Below are 19,801 nucleotides of genomic sequence, written 5' to 3'. Positions count from 1 at the left end.
TGTAATTTTAAGTATGAAGTATGGAAAATCTACTCCTTTTTAATTAATTTTCATATCTTCAAGAATTTGCAAGTAAGTATGAACAGCAACACAGACTTAACTATTGTGACTGAGATTACATAAGTTTGTAATACTCCAACAAAAATCGTTATTCATATACTAGAAAAGTAGTTCTGTGGATCCTTGCTAAATTTTAATACATCTATACTCACTAATTATTTTAAAGACATATTTAATTTCTTCATGGTGTACATAAACAGTTCAAATATCTTTTCTCTACAATGAAAAAATGACACATTTATCATATTTATTTGCCAATAGAAGAACTTTGCTTAATATTCCTCTGTAAGCAATCTCTTCAGGCAGGCAAAGAGATCTATTTTTTCTAGTCTAATTTGGTTTATGATTGAACACCTCCACAGAACTTTAAATACTGCTTGGGAAACACTTTGAAAATATAAGCAATCCTCTTCATCAATTTTTTGAGCAGGTTAATATTGTGTGGTTTTTTCAGACCTGAGCAAATAACATCATTCAGACTCATTTACAGTGGTGTAAACCAGGAAAGATCTCCAAGGAAATTACTTTGCTATATTAAATAAACAGGTATCTAGAGCACGACAGCTCAACAGGGTTTATAATTTTCAGAAATTCTTTCTAGTGGTCATTATTTGGGTGTTGGATACAGTTCACTTACCTGTGGCAAGGAGGACTCAAATTACTAGGCTGACCTAACTAAAACTCTGAACATAGTTAAGCCATGACTTACCCAAAAACAAACTCTTCCTTTGGCTTAGTCTTTTTCAGTTTTTTGTTCCCACTTGTCCCACTTGGGGAAAAGGCCCAGATTTCTTCATTCCAGCATCCTTCATGATCTGAGGAGTTGCCTTTTCCTGAGCTTCTTTTTCCTGTGATGAAGGCAGAAAATTATTTCTCATCTTTAGAAAAATGTGCCAAAAGAAAGTGGGCTCAGAATATACTTGTATACCCATTCAGTAGTGCAGCTTAGGATGCCTGACCTTCCTGAAGGCAGTTACAAAACGTTTTTTATTTTAAATTGTGCAGTGATGATACTGGCAACTATTCTGAGTCCCCTTTTCTTCCCCACCCTGCCTCTAAAGTCAGGATCTCTTGAGGTATAAAGGAGGAGAAAGATACAAGAAGATTTACAGTAATAAACTTCCCTAAATTACAAACATCTTTTATCTTTTCTGATTGTTCTAATTGCACATATAAATCTACTAGTCAGAAAAATACATTTCAACACATGTCATTGAAAGCTCCCAGAAATTATCTCAAATTTATCTTTCCAAAGGGATAAAGGGTTCTTGCTCACTGCCTCCAGCAAAACTAACACCAGAAGCAAACTACGAACACATTTGTTTCTTGTAGAATTGAGAACTGTGCTCACAACCACAGGAGTTGTTTACACAGAAACAAGGTAATTGGCCAGGTTACACACATCACAAGCCCTGCATACATCTATCAGCAGGCTGACAAATTAATCAACAAAGTCTTCAGTCAAGAACTTAAAACTCAGATTATCAAAGACAAAAAGGGAGAAGTTAAGAGTTTGTGAGGTAAGTACCAACACAGATGGCACGATTTCAAAAGACCTGCCCTGGATCCTGGAGTCCAGTCACTCCCTCCACTTGCCCCCAGCATCTCAGGTGACCAGACACAACATTCCCATGCACACTGCTCAAACTCCAGCTTAAACCCAGACTTTAACTTTTCCACTTTTCACTTTTTCCAGCAGTCCATGCTGTAAACAAAACAATCAAAGCCACCCACCTCTGTCCACATTAGCGCGCAGAGATGTCAGCATGCCCTCTGACACCAGAGTTTTATAAAGAGCACCTTTGCAAGCTCTCTCTGATTTCCTGGAGCCACAGGTTTCTATCTTTTTAACACAATCACTGTCCTCAGTTTTGACCTGTTCTGGTAAGCTCTGGGGTACCACCTCCTCTGTTGGGGTCAGTGGTTCCACTTTAACATTATCAGAAACCTCACATGGTACTTCCTTGTTGGCTGTAATACTAAGGAAATCAGGAGGCTTTGATTCTTTGGTGGTCTCCATCAGTTTCTCCTTTGATGTCTTCTTCTCTTTTGATTTCACTTTTTTCTTTGGTGATTTTGTATCCAACACGCTTCCCTTCATACTTGAGACAGGGCGGTTTTTTTTGCGGGGAGTATCCGCAAGTCTCTCAGCACCCCAGTCCCCCTTTGCAACAGCTTCAATTGTATACATGACACTTTCAATGTCTGACTCAGAGGACTGCCTTTTTTTACAAGATTTCTTGGGGGTGGATTTTTCGTTTGTGTGCCGATCCAATTTATTTTTTTTCTTTTTCTTCTTTATTTTTTCTGGCTTTAGCCGGAGGATATTCATGTCACCTATGAAAAGTTCTGGAGAACAGCACATGTGATCCTTTGTGCTATCCTTTCTGTCAAAAGGACTGATTTCCATTGCAAGACTAGTAAAATCTCTGCATTTAGCAGTTTCTGATTCCTCAGTTTTTGTTCGATCCCAGTTTTCAATTTTCTCTATCTCTGATTGTTCTTCTTTTCCTTTCCAGGAGTCTTTTACTGTTGTTTTCTCCAGTTCTACTTCCATTTCCTCTGAAAGTTTCCCTCCCAAACCTTCCAGTGCTTCCACTTTTGTTTTCCCAGGTTCTTTCACTTTTACTCCTTCTGAAGCAAGGCACATCTAGAACAAGTTAAAAATAGGCCTCATGAAACAAACATCAACTGCTAACATTACTTACTTATATTAACAGAAGCATTAAACATGGAATCCCCCTGGTCTTTTAGTTTAGGAAAGCAAACTGCTAAAGGACAGCACTGAAGAACATGCTGAAGCCCTACTGACACCAATGCAACGTGATGATGGCTAAGTGCTATAATAAGCCTGGTGGCTTCTACTACTCTAATAGAAAAAGACTCCAGTTGATCTCAGTGGTGTTTCCACAATCCCTTAAGTCTTCTTTATGATCTGGAAACACATTCCTAGACTGAGTTTCAGAATAGCCTAAGTGCAACAGCACAAGAGAGTTATTTCTGACTATTGCCACAGACAAAATACTTGAAATCTCACATCCATTTCACGCTCAACTCTCAAATGTCCCTAACACAATTCCTTCCTCCATTTTGCAAGTGGCTCTTAGGGAGGGGAAAAAATAATTGAATCTCAGTAATTATTTTCTTTTACTTGAATGTGCAAAGTAATTTGGGAGGTAGTACAAAAGCCTTCCAAACCTTTTTTTCTCATGTCACAGACTTATTTTGCAAAGAACTGCAAAGTAGCAGTGGTTGCCATGGTTATCTCCTCCTGGAGATAACATTAATGGAAACCAACTCCTCATACTGTATGAGGAACATTGGTATTTGAGAACAGATCTGTAAAAAGGTCCTCAAACTGCCTGGCTGCTGGAGCACTGACTTAGGAGATCCTCTCTGTTTTGGATCACTAATAAGCTATGCTGACATTGCTACAGAGGGTAGTCCTTTACAGCACCAACCACTCTGCCCTCGGGGAGACATGTCTTCCTCTTACTCCCCTCTCAAAGCCCTCAAGCTGAATTCCAAGTGCTACTGTGTTTTTAAGACAAATGTCAACTAGTCACCTGGAGCAAACAAGATGGAAGAGGCTTTCTTTGAACCAAACATCAGAAGTTTCCCACAAATCAGCCCAGAGGCCATGTGGTCAGTATGGATTTACCTCCCACAGATCATTGGGTTCTCTTAAGGTCAATTTTAGATTTTAGACTTCTCCTTGCAAAGCAAAAAAATCACTTACAACAATATACATATGAGCATAACAATGATAAAATGTTTCACAGTAAGTTTCTAAAATTCTTGCTGTACAGGGTAGAAATTACTGATCTGGTTCAGGTCAAGCTGGGCTGAGCACTGTGGAACACCAGAGCTTGAGCAGCACACCGTGTCTATAAAGAAACAGGTTAAATTATGCAAAGGAGAACACCACAACTATGCTGATATGGATTCTTGGTACTTCTGTGACTTTTTTACTACACTGTAATATAAGCAAAGCCTGTGATTTCCAAATGCTAAAGATCAATCTTTAAAATACAGATCATTGGACAAAAAATATTTTGTCAATTCAGCCCACAAATTTGCTTCTTCTGCAGTAGCCAGTAGTACAGAGCTATGAATGTGGTTACAAAAAGGGGACTTCTGTTTTGTTAACTGTAAATAAACATGTAATTACATAGTTTTAAGATTGGGAAAGCTTAAAAAAAGTAGTTTAGAAACAAAAGAAATGCAAAATTTCAATAAGATGCCACTGGTTTGAACTGTTCCCAGAAGGCAAATCTGCTGAGAGTGTCATAGGTGCGTTTCTATAGAAGTTATGGACCTTAGTACTTAAACGGTGGGGCCAGTTCTGTGCACGTTGTGCCTCACCTAAAAAATCCACTGCGCAGGCTGGAAGGGCACACCCACGTGGGGAGAGCCCTGCCCAAATCTTCGTTTGCGAAGTTTGGCCATACATACATACAATTGAGCTGTTAATTCCTCATTTGAAGAAAACAAGTGTGCACAAAAAGCAAAAATGAATGAGAACAGCTCATGACCTTTAACAGGAATTTGTAATGGCAATGCTCTGGGAGCTTCATACTGCAATGCTGGGAGCTTCATACTGCAGAGAAGAGGCAGTCAAGGAGGTTCCTGGAGTGTATAGAGGACAATTTCCTTCATCAACTGGTAAATGAGCCTACCAGGGGTAAGGCCCCGCTAGACCTACTGCTAACAAACAGAGAGGGGCTGGTGGATGATGTAGTGGTTGGAGGCCGCCTGGGGCATAGTGAACATGAAATAATAGAATTTTCAGTCCTCAGGGATGTAAGGAGAGCCACCATTAAAACCTCTACTTTGGACTTCCGGAGAGCAGATTTTGGCCTATTCAAAAAACTGATTCTGAGCATATACTGGGAAACAACCCTTAAAGGCAAGGGGGTCCAGGAGGGATGGACATGTTTTAAGAAGGAAATTTTGAGTGCACAGCAACAGGCTATACCAGTGTGCTGAAAGGCCAGCCGGAGGGGAAGACGGCCAGCTTGGTTAAATAGGGAGATTCTGAAAGAAATCAGGGATAAAAAGAAAGTTTACAGACTATAGAAAAAAGGGCTGGCTACTTATGAAGAATTTACAGACAGAGCTAGGTCATGCAGGAAAAAAATTAGGGAAAGAAAAGTGGAATTTGAAGTAAATTTGGCTATTTCAGTTAGGGATAACAAAAAGTCCTTTTATAAATACATTAATAAAAAAAGGAGGGGCAAGGAAAACCTCCATTCTCTGTTGGACTTGGAGGGAAATATAGTTAAGGAAGATGAGGAGAAGGCTGAGGTACTTAACACCTACTTTGCCTCAGTTTTCACCAGGAAGACAGGTGGCCCTCAAGACAACTGGCCTCTGGAGCTGGTGGACAGGGAGAGGGAGCTGAATAGCCCTCCTGTATTCCAGGAGGATATAGTTACTGACTTACTGAGCCAGCTGGATCCTAACAAGTCTATGGGACCAGATGGGATCCATCCCAGGGTGATGCGGGAGCTGGCAGAAGAGCTTGCCAAACCGCTCTCCATCATCTTCCAACAGTCCTGGCTCTCTGGGGAGGTCCCAGATGATTGGAGGTTGGCCAATGTCACCCCAATCCACAAAAAGGGCTGCAAGCAGGACCCTGGCAACTACAGGCCTGTCAGCCTGACCTCCGTGCCTGGCAGGGTTATGGAGCAGTTCATCCTGAGTGCAATCACACAGCACCTTCAGGGTGGACAAGGGATTAGACCCAGCCAGCATGGGTTTAGGAGGGGCACGTCCTGTCTGACCAACCTGATCTCTTTTTACGATCAGGTGACTCACCTGGTGGATGAGGGGAAGGCTGTGGATGTGGTCTATCTGGACTTCAGCAAGGCCTTTGACACTGTCTCCCATAATATACTCCTGGAAAAACTGGTAGCCCATGGCTTGGACAGGTGTACCCTCTGCTGGATTAAGAGCTGGCTAGAGGGTCGGGCCCAGAGAGTGCTGGTGAATGGAGCTGCATCCAACTGGCGGCCAGTCACCAGTGGTGTTCCCCAGGGGTCTGTGTTGGGTCCAGTCCTGTTTAACATCTTTACTGATGATTTAGATGAGGGGATTGAGTCCATCATCAGCAAATTTGCTGATGACACCAAGCTGGGAGGGAGTGTCGATCTGCTGGAAGGCAGGAGGACTTTGCAGAGGGATCTGGATAGACTTGAGAGATGGGCTGATTGCAATGGGATGAAGTTCAATAAGGCCAAGTGCCGGGTCCTGCACTTTGGCCACAACAACCCCCTGCAGTGCTACAGGCTGGGCACAGAGTGGCTGGAGAGCAGCCAGGCAGAAAGGGACCTTGGGGTACTAATTGACAGGAAGCTCAACATGAGTCAACAGTGTGCCCAGGTGGCCAAGAAGGCCAGTGGGATCCTGTCCTGTATCAAAAATAGCGTGGCCAGCAGGACCAGGGAAGTGATCCTTCCCCTGTACTCTGCGTTGGTGAGGCCACACCTTGAGTACTGTGTTCAGTTCTGGGCCCCTCAGTTCAGAAAGGATATTGAGGTGCTGGAGCGAGTCCAGAGAAGAGCAACGAGGCTGGAGAAGGGAGTGGAGCACAAGCCCTGTGGGGAGAGGCTGAGGGAGCTGGGGGTGTTTAGCCTGGAGAAGAGGAGGCTCAGAGGTGACCTCATCACTGTCTAGAACTACCTGAAGGGAAGTTCTAGCCAGGTGGGGGCTGGTCTCTTCTCCCAGGCAGTCAGTAATAGGACAAGGGGGCACAGGCTTAAGCTCTGCCAGGCATTGGAATGGGCTGCCCAGAGAGGTGGTGGATTCACCATCCCTGGAGATTTTTAAACACAGATTGGACGTGGCGCTGTGTGCCATGATCTAGTAAATGGACTGGAGTTGGACCAAGGGTTGGACCCGATGATCTTGGAGGTCTTTTCCAACCCAATCGATTCTATGATTCTATGATTCTCTAATTGATTAACAGAGTAATTTAGTCCTCTCAACTATCTGTTCCCCTCAGCCAAACCAAACAGTCAAAACCCAAACCCAAAACCAAGAAATTCAACCCAGTTCAATGGGGATTGGAAAATCCCTTTGCCACCAGGAACCAGTGGTACTTGTCAGCTGCAGCAGACCCTTAGAAACTCTCTCTACATTGATGACTAGTCTGAGGAAATCCTGACGTGTGGCAACTGAGCCATGATAACTTATGCTTGTATAAGCAGCAGTGTAATTACAACTGTAGTGCTGTTTTGCCTTCCAGACTTCAGCAATCAACAGCATTAAGTTCTCCATCCCACTACACCTCCAGTAATCTGTAACCAGTGTTTCAGTATTACCTCTGCCAGCTGAAATAATGCTGATGTTCCACACTGTTTTGTTAAATCAGAAGGCCCTGAATGGGATGTACTTGAAGAAATCTGTGGAGAAAAAACCCCAACACAAATAAAATATTCTTTTACCAGCACAATTCTTTATGTTTATGACACAGCTTCTGAATACATTATTCCTCCCTCCTCCCAAAATTAATTCATAAGATTACATACTCAAAAAGAAGTGCAGACCTGTGCATGCTGTTACAAGCAAAACCCTGCTCCAACAGTGCTCTGGTGGATAATACCACTGTACACTACAAGGTATTTGTAGATTTGGAGTTCTTCTTGTCAAGACACTCTTTGAAGAGCAGGATGAACTGAAGCACATGCTCTCTCATAAGTGAACAGACTCCAGCAGCTAAGCACTAATCTACACCAGCAAGCAACTCAGCTATATCTACATCTCCTGGAAGCTGCAACTCTTTACATTGCCTCCCAAGCTCTGACCAATAGAGCTCCAGTCTCCAAATGTTGCTTACAGCCAAGTGTTGTTAGTGCTCTGCAGCAGAAGTGGCCTCCTTGCCTTGTGAATGTGATGCTGAGTCCCACCACTGACTCCTTTCACTCTCATGCCTCCACACTGAAGGCTACAGACAGCAAGCATTTAGGCACAGCAGGAGACTTAGCAGAGCTCATCAGCAACAGCCTCCCAGGCTTCAGACTGCAGACTGGCTGCTCCAACCATTTGTAGAAACTTAGAAATCTTCAGGACTTTTTAGGAAATAATTTAACCCACTTCTACATTTTATTTTAATCATCATTTGTGAAATACTGAGAAATACCAAAAAAGGAGGCATAGGGAAGAGGGGAGACAAAAAGAAGATAAAATTAGTTAATCTACATAGCAGAAAGATGAAGGAGGAGCAAAGCAGTGTGATGTGCTGAAGAAGACAGGCTGCCATGCACCAGACACATGCCATGTCAACAGCATGGAGACAGCAGTCCAGTCCCCTCCAGTGCACAGCATCTGCATTTTGGAGTTACAGTGGCACAGAACAGCTGTCTGCCAAATCAACTAAGACATCCTTGAGGGGATAAAGAACACCCTTTATCTGGGATGCTCCAAACTAGGTCCTGAACTGCTGTCTGAAAACTTGAGCTAAATCTCTCACATTTTATTTATCCAATTACAATTCAACATTACAGATCTCCAAAACAGGAAAGAAAAAAAATAATCGCACTAATGATCTACAAGAACTAGAGAAGGAAGGATGTGCTTAGCAAATCTGTCATGCTTTCCCCTGTTTGAATCAGAGCCTTTAACATTCATTTTGTGTATTGCATTAGGCTTGCAGGAATACATCTGAGCAATCACTGTGAGATCACACAAACCTGTCCAAAATACACATGTCATGCTACCAGACTTAACTTCTCTTTTTCTGCCACCTACAGTACGAACTGTGCACTCTCATGGACAAGCACTTGTCCCTCCACTAAATTAGGACTTCACAAGCTTCACAATCACATCAGAACATCTAATGCCGACTTTCAAAAATCAGGCTGCACTCAGCAACAGCCTTACTCCAGAATGGCAGGGCTGGAACCACCAAGTACCCTTATGGATCACTGATCACAGTTAGATGTAATCACCCTTGTACAGGCACTGCTGACAACACAGCACATACTCACAAACTCTACTACTACCAGGGACTGACTGCATGGTGAGGCAGGTTTTCTTCCAATTGTTTAAGTTCCTATAAAGTCAGATAGCTGCATTACTATACTTTTATTTTAGTGCTTCCAATCTTTTTTTTGTTTTCCTGAGAGGGACTGACCTCACCAGCAAGAATACACGATTGGATGCCACTGGACAGGATCTAGAGAATCATTTTCCTCACTGAAATAGGATGTGATATTGAAATAAAAAATCCAAGAAGAAACAACGAAAAAAAGCACACAAATAACTTGCTAGCATAATCCCTTATTTATATGGAATACAGGATGTGTATCTACATCTTTCAACCATCATGAAGAATAGTATTTGCACATTAATCCTCAAAATTTTTTGAGTGAATCATCCATATCAAATAGAAGACCTCTACAAGGTTATATTTAAGACTCACAGAGAATTTCTAGGACTTTTAGGAAACCTGGCCCAGCATTCTTAATTACCATTGACAGCTGTCAATTTCACAACTTAATACATTGCATCAACTTCCAACTCTTTATACAGATTCCTGATGATCTCAAAGTCTATTTTTCCTATTCTCAGTCCCTGATGAAGCAATGCATCTTCCAGTCCTTATAACCAAAGCTTTATTTTTTTTATCCTGGCATCTAACTCTTCATTAAAAAGAATGCTGTCATCTCTTGTCTTTGCTATTGTCCTGTGTATTGTTTCTATTATAAAGCTAATTTTTCTAAAAAGCAGCATAACTTTTTCTGTGTTGTCTCCAAGAAACTATGTACATTCTCAAGTTTGTAAGAAATCCCCAGGTCCCTGGGGCCATTGCCACTGCCTAATTCTCTTGTATTTCATTATTTGCTAAACCTAGCACTATTCATACTTTTTTTCAGGGAAAAGATGCACACATCTTTCCATAGTGATGCTACTGGGTATAACTTTACCTCTGCCAACTGGAAGAGTGCCGACTTCCCACAGTGCTTTACTGGCTCAGGACTTGGCAACTGGGAAGTATTTGATGAGATCTAGGATACAAATGAAGAGAGGAGAAAATATTTCAGTGGCACGCAGGAAAAAACAGAAGGAAGGAAGAAAGAAAAGGAATGAGAAATTAAGGGGTTAGTTAAATCAGTTGGTTTTAGATCCTTCTGGCAAAAAGCACTACTTCAGATAGGCAATTCCATCCAAGAAACACGTAACAGGTATTTAGAAAACAGTGGAAGACAAGCAAAACCAGCATTTCTTCCTTAGGTTAGACTCATGGATACTCTTCTGTGTTGTATTACCCACAGCTAACACTCTACCATGATGTGAGTTTTAGATGTGTTTTATGTGACTAAGTGAACAAGACTTACCTGTTGCTTAAAACCAGGAACTGTGGTGGTCAAGGCACTTTTTGTTTCACTTTCTTTAGTTAGAAAAAGGAAGTAAGACCTTATGCCTAGGGATCAAATCTAGCCTTCCAAGTAGCTGTCGGTGTGCCAGCACCAGCGCTGAGTAAATAACTACTACTGCTCTTCAGGGAATTGCTTTCACAGCCAATTTCTTCAGACCTGCTTCCAAGTGCAGCATTATGAGTTCACCAATGCAAGAATTAATCATTTTTTTATCATATTTGGCCTTTTTTGGCATGGTATTATGTGGTAGTATTTGACCTGGAAGCCTTGAAAAGCCTTGGGGCAGGATCACCAGTGTGTCCATGTTATCTGCCTCATCTCAAAATCACACTTAGGATCATGACTGGGCAGATGGGGACAGGACAAGGGGCAATGGTTTTAAACTGAAACAGGACAGTTGATGTTAAGAAATTCTTTACTCAGAGAGTGGTGAGGTACTGGAACAAGCAGCCCAGAGAGGCTGTGGCAGCCCCATCCCTGGAAGTGTTCAAAGCCAGGCTGGATGGGGCCCTGAGCAATGTGGTCTAGTGGAAGGTGTCCCTAACCATGGCAGAGGATGGAATCAGATGGGCTTTAACGCACCTTCCACCTTGAACCATTTTATGGTTCTATGATCTTTCAGATGCAAAAATTATCAACTCTGCCTTTCTCCTTATATTTAATTATTTCATTTGAACTAGGTTATTTGAAGAATTTACCTTTCAATTGCCAAAGAGATCTATTACACTCACCATCCATCCCCCTTCACAAAATCAAGGACATCCATTTCACTTCAAGCTATTTAAAATACATTGAATAATACCCAAATGTGCACTAATAATAATTTTAAATATTAAACTAAAATAATTCAACATTCTAGTTTTGCTTTGAGACAGTTCAGTGAACCTGCTCAGATCCCCACTGGACTGCCCTTTGCAGGAAGGTCTCAACTTTTTAACCTTTATACCATATTAAATTCTCACCTCTTAATGATTTTTTCCAGCTCAATAAGAATGGCAGAAGAGACAAAACAATACCCATACACTGAAGTATAGACTGAGAACATAGAGGCATATCCTGATGCACAAAGTGAGGACAGAGCAATGAAATTCTGACAAGACAATAGGTGCCCCTAACAAAATGTGAGATCCTTGCAATACTAATACAAAGAGAAGAAGCCAACATTTCACTTCAGGGGAAAAAATATTTTGAGAGTTAAGAAAACAAACTGCAAGTGACATAAACATGTAGCTTATTCTGATGAAGTTGCTGGCCAAACATCAGAGGGAAGAGGATGGCTGATCAATCAGCATTTGGTGAAATTACAGATCCTATTCCCTGTCTTAAAAGTATCTTTCAGCTTTAATTAGAATAATCAGAACATGCAGTACTACAAACAGCCCCTTGTTATGTAGAGGTTTAAGTTGGGGGATCATTAGAATCAAGTTACTATCTTTTACTACAATGCAGGTATCATTTTAGCTACTATTTAAGAAGTGTATGCCATAGTACTGCTTTTTAATTTCCCTCCTAGAATAGGCACTGCACTTCAACACAATCATTTAATAATTTCAGCATATGGGCAAACAATAAATATATTTGTCTCTACCTGGGAAGATTACAGCTTTCCCTGTGGGAAAGCTGGAAGAGAAGACACTGACTAGCTCTTACACTCATGATTTCAAGGCATTTTGACAAAAAGTTTTGGATTCAAACTTTCTGTTTAGCACAGAAATAAACAGAAAGGATTGCCTGCAAGCCTTCTCAAAGTATGTGAGAATGCCACAGGGACAAAATCATCCCCAGGCATGTATTTTTTTCTTAAACGATAGTAACTCACTGGACTACCATAAAAAATCCATTTTGCTGCATACTGCATGAGGTTTTTTAAAAGAATTAAACCACCTAGAGAAAAACTTCAGAAAAGCTGCTGAAAGCAAAGAGTTTGGGTGGTTTGGATTAATTTGGTTTTTAAGATGGCTGAATTAGCAGTTTTTCTTCTTCCACCAGAAGCCTTTTCTTTGCTTAATAACAGATGAGAGTTCAGCTAAGTAAATCCAAGAGGTACTCTTGTTTCCTCTCAACGAAGCAATCATCACCATCTGTTCACCTTTGCCAAACACACACACAGAAAGACCAAGAGAGCAAGAGGTCCCATCTGCTCTGCTTCCCTCATATGGCAAGAGGGTGGCAATGCCCAGCCCATGTGAGCAGACAGCTTGCAAACAGCCACCACGGCAAGGAACACAGCTCACCGCTCAGCCATCGCTGGCCTATATAATGGCTTTCTATAAAGGTACAAATGAGAAGGACAATAGTAGGGCCGAGTATCTGCAACAGCATGAAAAAGCTCGAAGTGCAACTTGGCGATGCTCCAAACTTAAAGAAAACTGTTATGAGGATGTCACATCATCTCTGAAGACCTCCAAGGCACTTGCCTATGCACCCACAGGACCCAGTGAAGTCTTGCTCCCAGGATTTTCACCATCTGTTTCGGCAAGTTACTGGGCAGGCCTCATTAGCCGTATCCTCAACAGCTTTAGTTGACAACTATAGCACTTGGGACGGACAACAAGATGAAAGAATAACTGGGGCTGTAAAGACAAAAAGAATCCCATCTAGTCTACATATAACAAGTTGTTTCTGAGTGACAGGGGACTTGTATTCCGGGGTAAAGGTGTCCATTTTAAATGACAAATCTACTCAACGGGACTGCTGTCTTCACAAAAAGGCACTCTTAACTCACCCTGCTGCAAAGGCAGTGAAGAGAAAGGGAACATATGAGGAACACCCAGCCAGAACCAAAACTGAGCTGGGATGGCTGCCAGAAGTCTCCAGGCACATCAGACCACAGCACACTTCACATTTCTTCACAGGTTTACTTGGCTACTGGTTAAATAACTACTCTCTCACTCTCTTTCTTTTCTAGCATTGTACATTGCTGACAGCAGTCCCCTGCAAATTGCTTGCCAAAGTTTAGGTTACTAAATGCAGTAACGCCTTCATATAGACAGGACCCAGTAAGAAGTGGCACAGTAAGGAACAGGGACTTCTGCCAAACTTGACAAAGACAAAGACAGCCTGTGCACATGAAAGCCTTTATATTTGATCAAGCACAAGCAGCTTTAATAGTGGGGGAGAAAGCTTAAAGAGGTTCTGTAATATGCTCAATACGTTCCCCTGGAACAACCTAAATGAAATCGGACTGTAAGCTTAGAAAAATACCATTTCTCTACTGCTATAGATAAAACATCATATTCATCACTGTCATTAAGGTTTCACAGAAGGAATAACCATGGCCAACAATGTGGGGGTTTTTGGTTCTCTTTTCCAGGTTTTTGTCCCTTATTTCTAGCCACAGAACAAAATCAAACCCTCCAGACTACACACACATTTAAATACTTTTACAAGAAAAAAAGATTAACCTGATTCTAAAACTGTCCTCAGCAAATTTTAATTAACTTTCTAAGCACTTCTTTTACCTAACATTTGATGAATCATACATGCACTTCAATGTGCAAAATGAGCTTGCTCAGCATAGTGGCAGGCAACTCAAAGCACCGTCATATCCAGATGACAATTTTCAGGTTTGTTATTTTGTTGTTTGTTCAATTAGGAGAGGAAGTGATTTCAGGTTTGTGAAATTCTGACAGTATGGCTAAGCCAGGTTTTACATGACAATTTAAGAATGTCGGACTAAATGCAATACACACTCTGTTCAACTCTGTAGATATCCAAAACTGGTGTTTAATTAAAATGTAAAACAGCTAATATTTTTGAAACTAAGTTAGCAGATTCACCTGTCCAATATTTTGCAATAAAATTCACCAGAAATGTTCTCCCGCATATATCTTTTAATTTCATTTAAAATGCTGGCTTTACCACATATCTTCATCGTGCTCAATTCCACTAATTTTCTCAAAAGATTCTAAATTAACTTTTAACTTTCAAAAAAAGGGATTACATATGAATACACCTTCACAATTAAGAGATATTAACTCTATTGTATCTTTTACAGGGGTGTTTGTATTGAGGTATTTTATGGCACCTGAATCAGCAAACTGTTTTTTCTTCATTGGGCCTCCTAAGAAAAACACACAGTGCACATCAGCTTAACATTTCACAGAAAGAAGCATGTTGCATCCAGTCAAGCCTCTGTAAATACATGGAATAACAGGGTATCTTTTAGTCCCATTATGCTCCTCTGCAATATCACCAGCTCCAGTTCGAGATTTCTCAGACACACTCAGAATACACCTGTAGCATAACTGATTCTGCAAGCAGTACCAGACTCCCCCAAATGGGCAAGGAGAGTATATGTGTGGTAACTCAATTCACAGAGGAACATTCGATACATGGGAGAAGAAATTCTCTAAAACAATGTTTAATGAACTCCCAGTCTTCAATATGTGGAGGTGGCAGACAGGTTACATCTTATGGATAATTTATAGGTTTGATAAGTCACCACCTAATTATGCTGTTTAATAATCTTATAGCTGTTGTGATAAGCTTCCTTTGACATGAAAAGATTCTTCAAATGACTCCTGTCTCTAGGGCAGTTGCTATTTTGCACTCCTGCAGCTTCTTCCACAGATGTATAGGGTAATTTCAGACTGTCTTTTAAATGTTGTTTTCCCAGATGTAAATTAAAAGGCCATTTGGAAAATACATCTGCAGTGATCCTCTGCTATGGAAGGCTAGCTAATGTTCACAAGACCAGTATCTCTCATATGGGCTACAGCTGGTAGAAATGGCCAACATCCTGTCGATTTTCTTAACACAATGATGAAGAAATAAACATCTACTGATGGGAATCCTTTGTAAGATAGAGTGCTTCATTCAGTGACAACTCATACCAGTTCCTTAATTCCTCCCATCCTCCCCCACCATATTCAGCCATTGTACCTCAGCAAACTGAAACAATGCAGACTCCTCTGATTGTTTTACTGCCCCTGGGACTCCAGGCTGTGATGTGTTTGAAGAGATCTGTCAGGAAAACAATTGTGTTTTTATTACCTAACTCTTCAGTATCAGCATCAAACTTCAACATGCTAAATTTTTGATCCATCATACACAAAGACTCCTGGAACCCAAGAGTATGTAAACAAGCTCAGCACACCCATACAACAAAAAGTATCTGCTTTGCAGGAGGCACCTAACTGGGTGATCTGTGAAATGGTAGTCTTAAATTATTTTTCACAAAGAAAGTCTTTCCTAGGATCAACAAAGCAGGCTTTTTTCAAGGGCTTTTATTTGCCTGCTGATATGTCAAAGCATGGTTAGCAACAAAACCTTAACACTATATTGTATTTCACAGTTCAGTGAAAAGACCTGAGACTGCAGAATGGTGGTGATGACAGAGCACAGACTGCTACTTTGCACAGAAGGTAAGTGTGGACAGGGACGCAATGTGTGCAGGTATTCTCAGATATCAGACCTATCCCAGACTCTAAGGTAACTGCATTTCATACTATTTGTGTCAATTAGTTTTGTTGCAAATGACACCTCTGAATAATGTCAGGCCTTGGTACAAGTATCAACTATTTTGCCATTGATACACATACCTGCAATGCACTGGTTAGGTGTACCATCACTATAGGCTGTTTAACACCCTTGAAAAATAAAGAGTAGATAATATGCATTGCTAATTACTGACCATCAGTAAGCTACTTCTAGAATCACATGTTTTAGCTATGCAGTTGAGCTTATTTCCTGGCACCCACTGAAATTTTTCTTCAATGGGTTAAGGAAAACCCAGTGGTGACAAGCCCTTAGCAAGAGCTTATCTAGCAGCACACAACACAATTCCTCCGTATTGCCACAAGGATCTGGCACTTCCCTGCTTCAGCACCGTAAAATGAACTGAAACAATTAGGTGAGCTAGTATTTGTCTTACTCTTTAAAAGATTCAACAGTGAAATTCAAGAAACAGCATTATCAAGAGAAACTATACAACGTATGACATTGCTCTACTGACAGTATAAGCATTCAGAAGCATCTCAGAAATACTGGAAGATGGAAGTTGAGTCATTACCATAGAAGTGTCATAAGTGACACTGGAATTAACCAATTCTAAGAGCTTCTAGGTATTGCTTTTCATTGCTGTCACACCAGGCCTTTCCTTTTCTTAACAAGAAAAGCCAACAGGCTGTTTAAGAGCCTAATTACAGGTTATTTACTTCACTCTGGCCATTACCTTTAATCAGAAATAAAGGGACACTGCTCCAATTTATTTCTAATAAATTTTTAAAGACTTAGATCTTAAACTGGAACTCAAGGTCTTTGTGTCAATGTTAAAACAAACAAACAAAGTAATCATATTTTCTGTGTGCTAGAATTGCAATGTATCTGGTCCATAAGTGATGACATTTAGGGAGGAGTGTGAAGATGCACACGTCAATGGGAATAAAAGACACAGAAGTCCAATTCACAGCTGGTGTGAATACAGATAATAAAAAGAAGCCTCCACTATGACAGTATTTCTTTTCATATGCACTTAAACACCACCCAGTGTCCTGTATAATTAATATTTATGCAGCTATATATTTCTATGTCACTTAATAATGACTATTTCAAAATTTGGAATATCAACAAGCAAGTGATGCTTGCAGAGGGCCAGGATTCCTCGCAATCTCATTTTTGTTGTGTTATTTATACCAATGAAACCCACTAAAATTTGGATGAAACTACAAAGAAAAACATCAACAACACATACACCACAGTTGCACTTCTAGCAATAAGTGAGTATGATGACAAAATACCAGAAAATTGCCAAGTTAAAGCATAGTTGCACAGAGCTATTTGGTGGTTATAAAATAGAAGAAAATTTTGGGAATTCCAGAAGTACAGGAGCTGATGACTCAAGCAGCCACAGTACATTAGGAACATAATGTAACATCCAAATACATATGTTAAAACTTTAGTTAATAAGGCTCTAGTTTAAGTGCAGGAATGACACATCTCTAAATTACAGCTTAGACCACAGCTCCCTTATTGCACTGGGGTTTTCACCATGCTCCTAAACACACGCTGCTTCTGCACTCAAGTCTGACCTACCTACTTGATAAATGATTCAACAGCATAAACCCAAAAAGTAGAAATTAACAAAAGCACAAATTTTACTTAAAGACTTCAGATTTTTCTTTCAGCTGAACATCAGATGCTTCTTAAAAGGAAACACTTGGTAAGAAAACCCTTTTTAAAGAAACTCACCTCTGCAAACTGAAACAATGATGACTTCTGACAGGCTTCTGTAGAATTATCTGCATCAGACTGGCAGGTACTGGAGGATACCTGAAACAAGAAGTGTGCAGAGTAAGACCTCAAATGTGTTTGTTTCAAGCTAAGAACAACAGTGAGCAAAATGAAATACAGCATTTAAAGGAAGAAGGACAAGCTGACGTTTCACAGTCCTGGAAAGGTTAAATCAAATTTGTGGATGAAAGCAGTTTAGCACCCATTTTAATGCATTTGAAAATCATCTAAGAATAAAAGACTACAAAAAAACCAGTTGTTTTCTTTCTTCTTTTATCATTCTGAACTTGTCAGAATAGGTTTATTAAACAAAATACTAAATAGATTATATTGGGCTACACACACAACTATCTTGTATTGGTGATCTATCTGCTCTCTCTGTAGTTTGTAAATATGAAGATGACCTAGAAGGTAAAAAATGTTTTGAAGATACAGCGTTGCTAAGTGACAGAAATACTTATTAGAAAAAATAATTCCAAATCCTAACAGCATAAAAAATTAAGTAGATGAAGGTATTTCAAGCCTAGAATTGCTCAAATAATGTACCAAACCATCCATTTTAGTGGTGCTTTTGAGCAGCTGTGCAAGAAAGAGTGAGAATACATGAAATCAAAATACAAAAGTGACTGTTTAAAACCAATTCTTACTTGAATTAACACAGAGCTTAGCCATACTATTCTTATTAGCTAGACATGTGTTAATCAAGTCTGATTCTGTAAAGGAATTCTATCAAACATGATACATTCATTAAGTACCATGTTTAAGTGTGAAAGATTTACATTTTTAACTCCTGGAAGCATAGTATAAAACAAGGTACATAACATGACTTTTAAGAAACAGAAGAAAAGGAAGGAGGCTTTTTAAGGTTTTAGGAAAAGTAAGAGGATGAAATTTTTTCCCTAACAATTTTTTTTTCCCCAGTACTTCAGTTTATTTAAAACATTTCAATGAAAAATGTGGGTTTTTTTCTCTTAGTTATTACCCAAGCAAGTGTATCAATAGCTCTTATTGGTGAATGCACACGACATACAGCTATGAACTGCACCTGCTGCTGGGTAGCGAAGACCCACAGAAAATGCAGCCCCACAGCACATGCTGTTTGCACTGCTGCTCCTGCTGCTGCTTCTCTGAAGAACTGCAAAAACACCAGTGGCATTTTGTTTCAGGAATATTCTACCCACACTCCCTTGAGAACACTAAATCCAAGCGCAGCAACCCACAGGCCAAGGGGAAACTATACCAACATGACAATTTGCTTACTTGTTTCTTCCCTGCCAAGCAGCAACAGTGACTACTATGATTTATATTTCCCTTATACACATCAAACACTGAGAAGAATGTTTTATCAGTGTACTGTGGGTGTATATGAACCCAAAGGGTTATAAAGAATATATTTTTAATGCCTGTTTTTTGCTTTTTCAATCATTTGTGTTACTGTTTCCATTTATGTAATGTTTATTACTGTTTTTTTCCATGTTTCTGTATGATCTGTTTAAGATGTCTGTGCCTCAGCAGTGGACTGGACTGTTTCAGGAAAGCCTCTTGCTGCTGTTGGGTGATCCATCTCTGAAGGTCTGAGATTCTGCAGTGGTGTGAAATATGTAAGGCTGGTTATTTTAGACCACTTCACTGGTGGGATTCTCACAGGAATGTCCAAATTTGGGGTTGGTTCCCCATATAATTTATATTTTCTGCAGTTTGACCAGCTGCCTTATGTAGTTTGCAGGGTATATTGAAGCAGTTTGCTTTTAGTGGAGCCTTTCCAATGCCTCACACAAAGGACACTGCTTTGCTTAGGAGAAGCCATGTGAAACCTCCCCTTGGCTACTGCAGGGCTGAACTCTGCCTACCCACTCATATGGAGACTGTAACTGTGCAATTCCCTTTGTCTTCCCAGGGGCATATCCCCTGGAACATGTCAACACATGCCTCAGCTGGCATGGCGCAAATGAGCTCCAGGTCAGGAGCCACTGATCCACCAAGCCCAGAAGCACCGTGCTGGAGGGCTATCCCGGCTCAGGCCCTGACACACAAGGGCTGTAAGACATTCCCTCCCTGGGCAGGCGCAGGGAGAAGATGAGCCTTCTTGCTGGCCCTGCCCTTGCTGGTGGTCGGGCACAGCTTGC

General features: G+C 40.6%; 1 protein-coding gene across 12 annotated transcripts in view; it reads right to left on the bottom strand.

The window, feature by feature from the left end:
- BBX (BBX high mobility group box domain containing) overlaps positions 1 to 19,801 on the bottom strand; it is a 166,625-nt gene that overhangs the window by 39,873 nt on the left and 106,951 nt on the right. For 10 of the 12 annotated variants that reach the window (XM_071561782.1, XM_071561791.1, XM_071561776.1 and 7 more), the window contains 6 exons: positions 17,634 to 17,714; positions 15,327 to 15,407; positions 9,990 to 10,070; positions 7,386 to 7,466; positions 1,795 to 2,710; positions 770 to 908 (listed from right to left, as the gene is read on the bottom strand). In XM_071561782.1, the coding sequence (XP_071417883.1) occupies positions 770 to 908; positions 1,795 to 2,710; positions 7,386 to 7,466; positions 9,990 to 10,070; positions 15,327 to 15,407; positions 17,634 to 17,714 (1,379 nt within the window). The remainder of the gene's footprint in view (positions 1 to 769; positions 909 to 1,794; positions 2,711 to 7,385; positions 7,467 to 9,989; positions 10,071 to 15,326; positions 15,408 to 17,633; positions 17,715 to 19,801) is intronic. The other 2 variants (XM_071561762.1, XM_071561752.1) reach the window with 2 other exon arrangements.

Source organism: Pithys albifrons, chromosome 1 (genome assembly GCF_047495875.1).
Source record: "Pithys albifrons albifrons isolate INPA30051 chromosome 1, PitAlb_v1, whole genome shotgun sequence".
Lineage (NCBI taxonomy): Eukaryota > Metazoa > Chordata > Aves > Passeriformes > Thamnophilidae > Pithys > Pithys albifrons.
The sequence above is the reverse complement of the archived record's forward strand: the minus strand, read 5'-3'. Positions and strand labels throughout refer to the sequence as shown.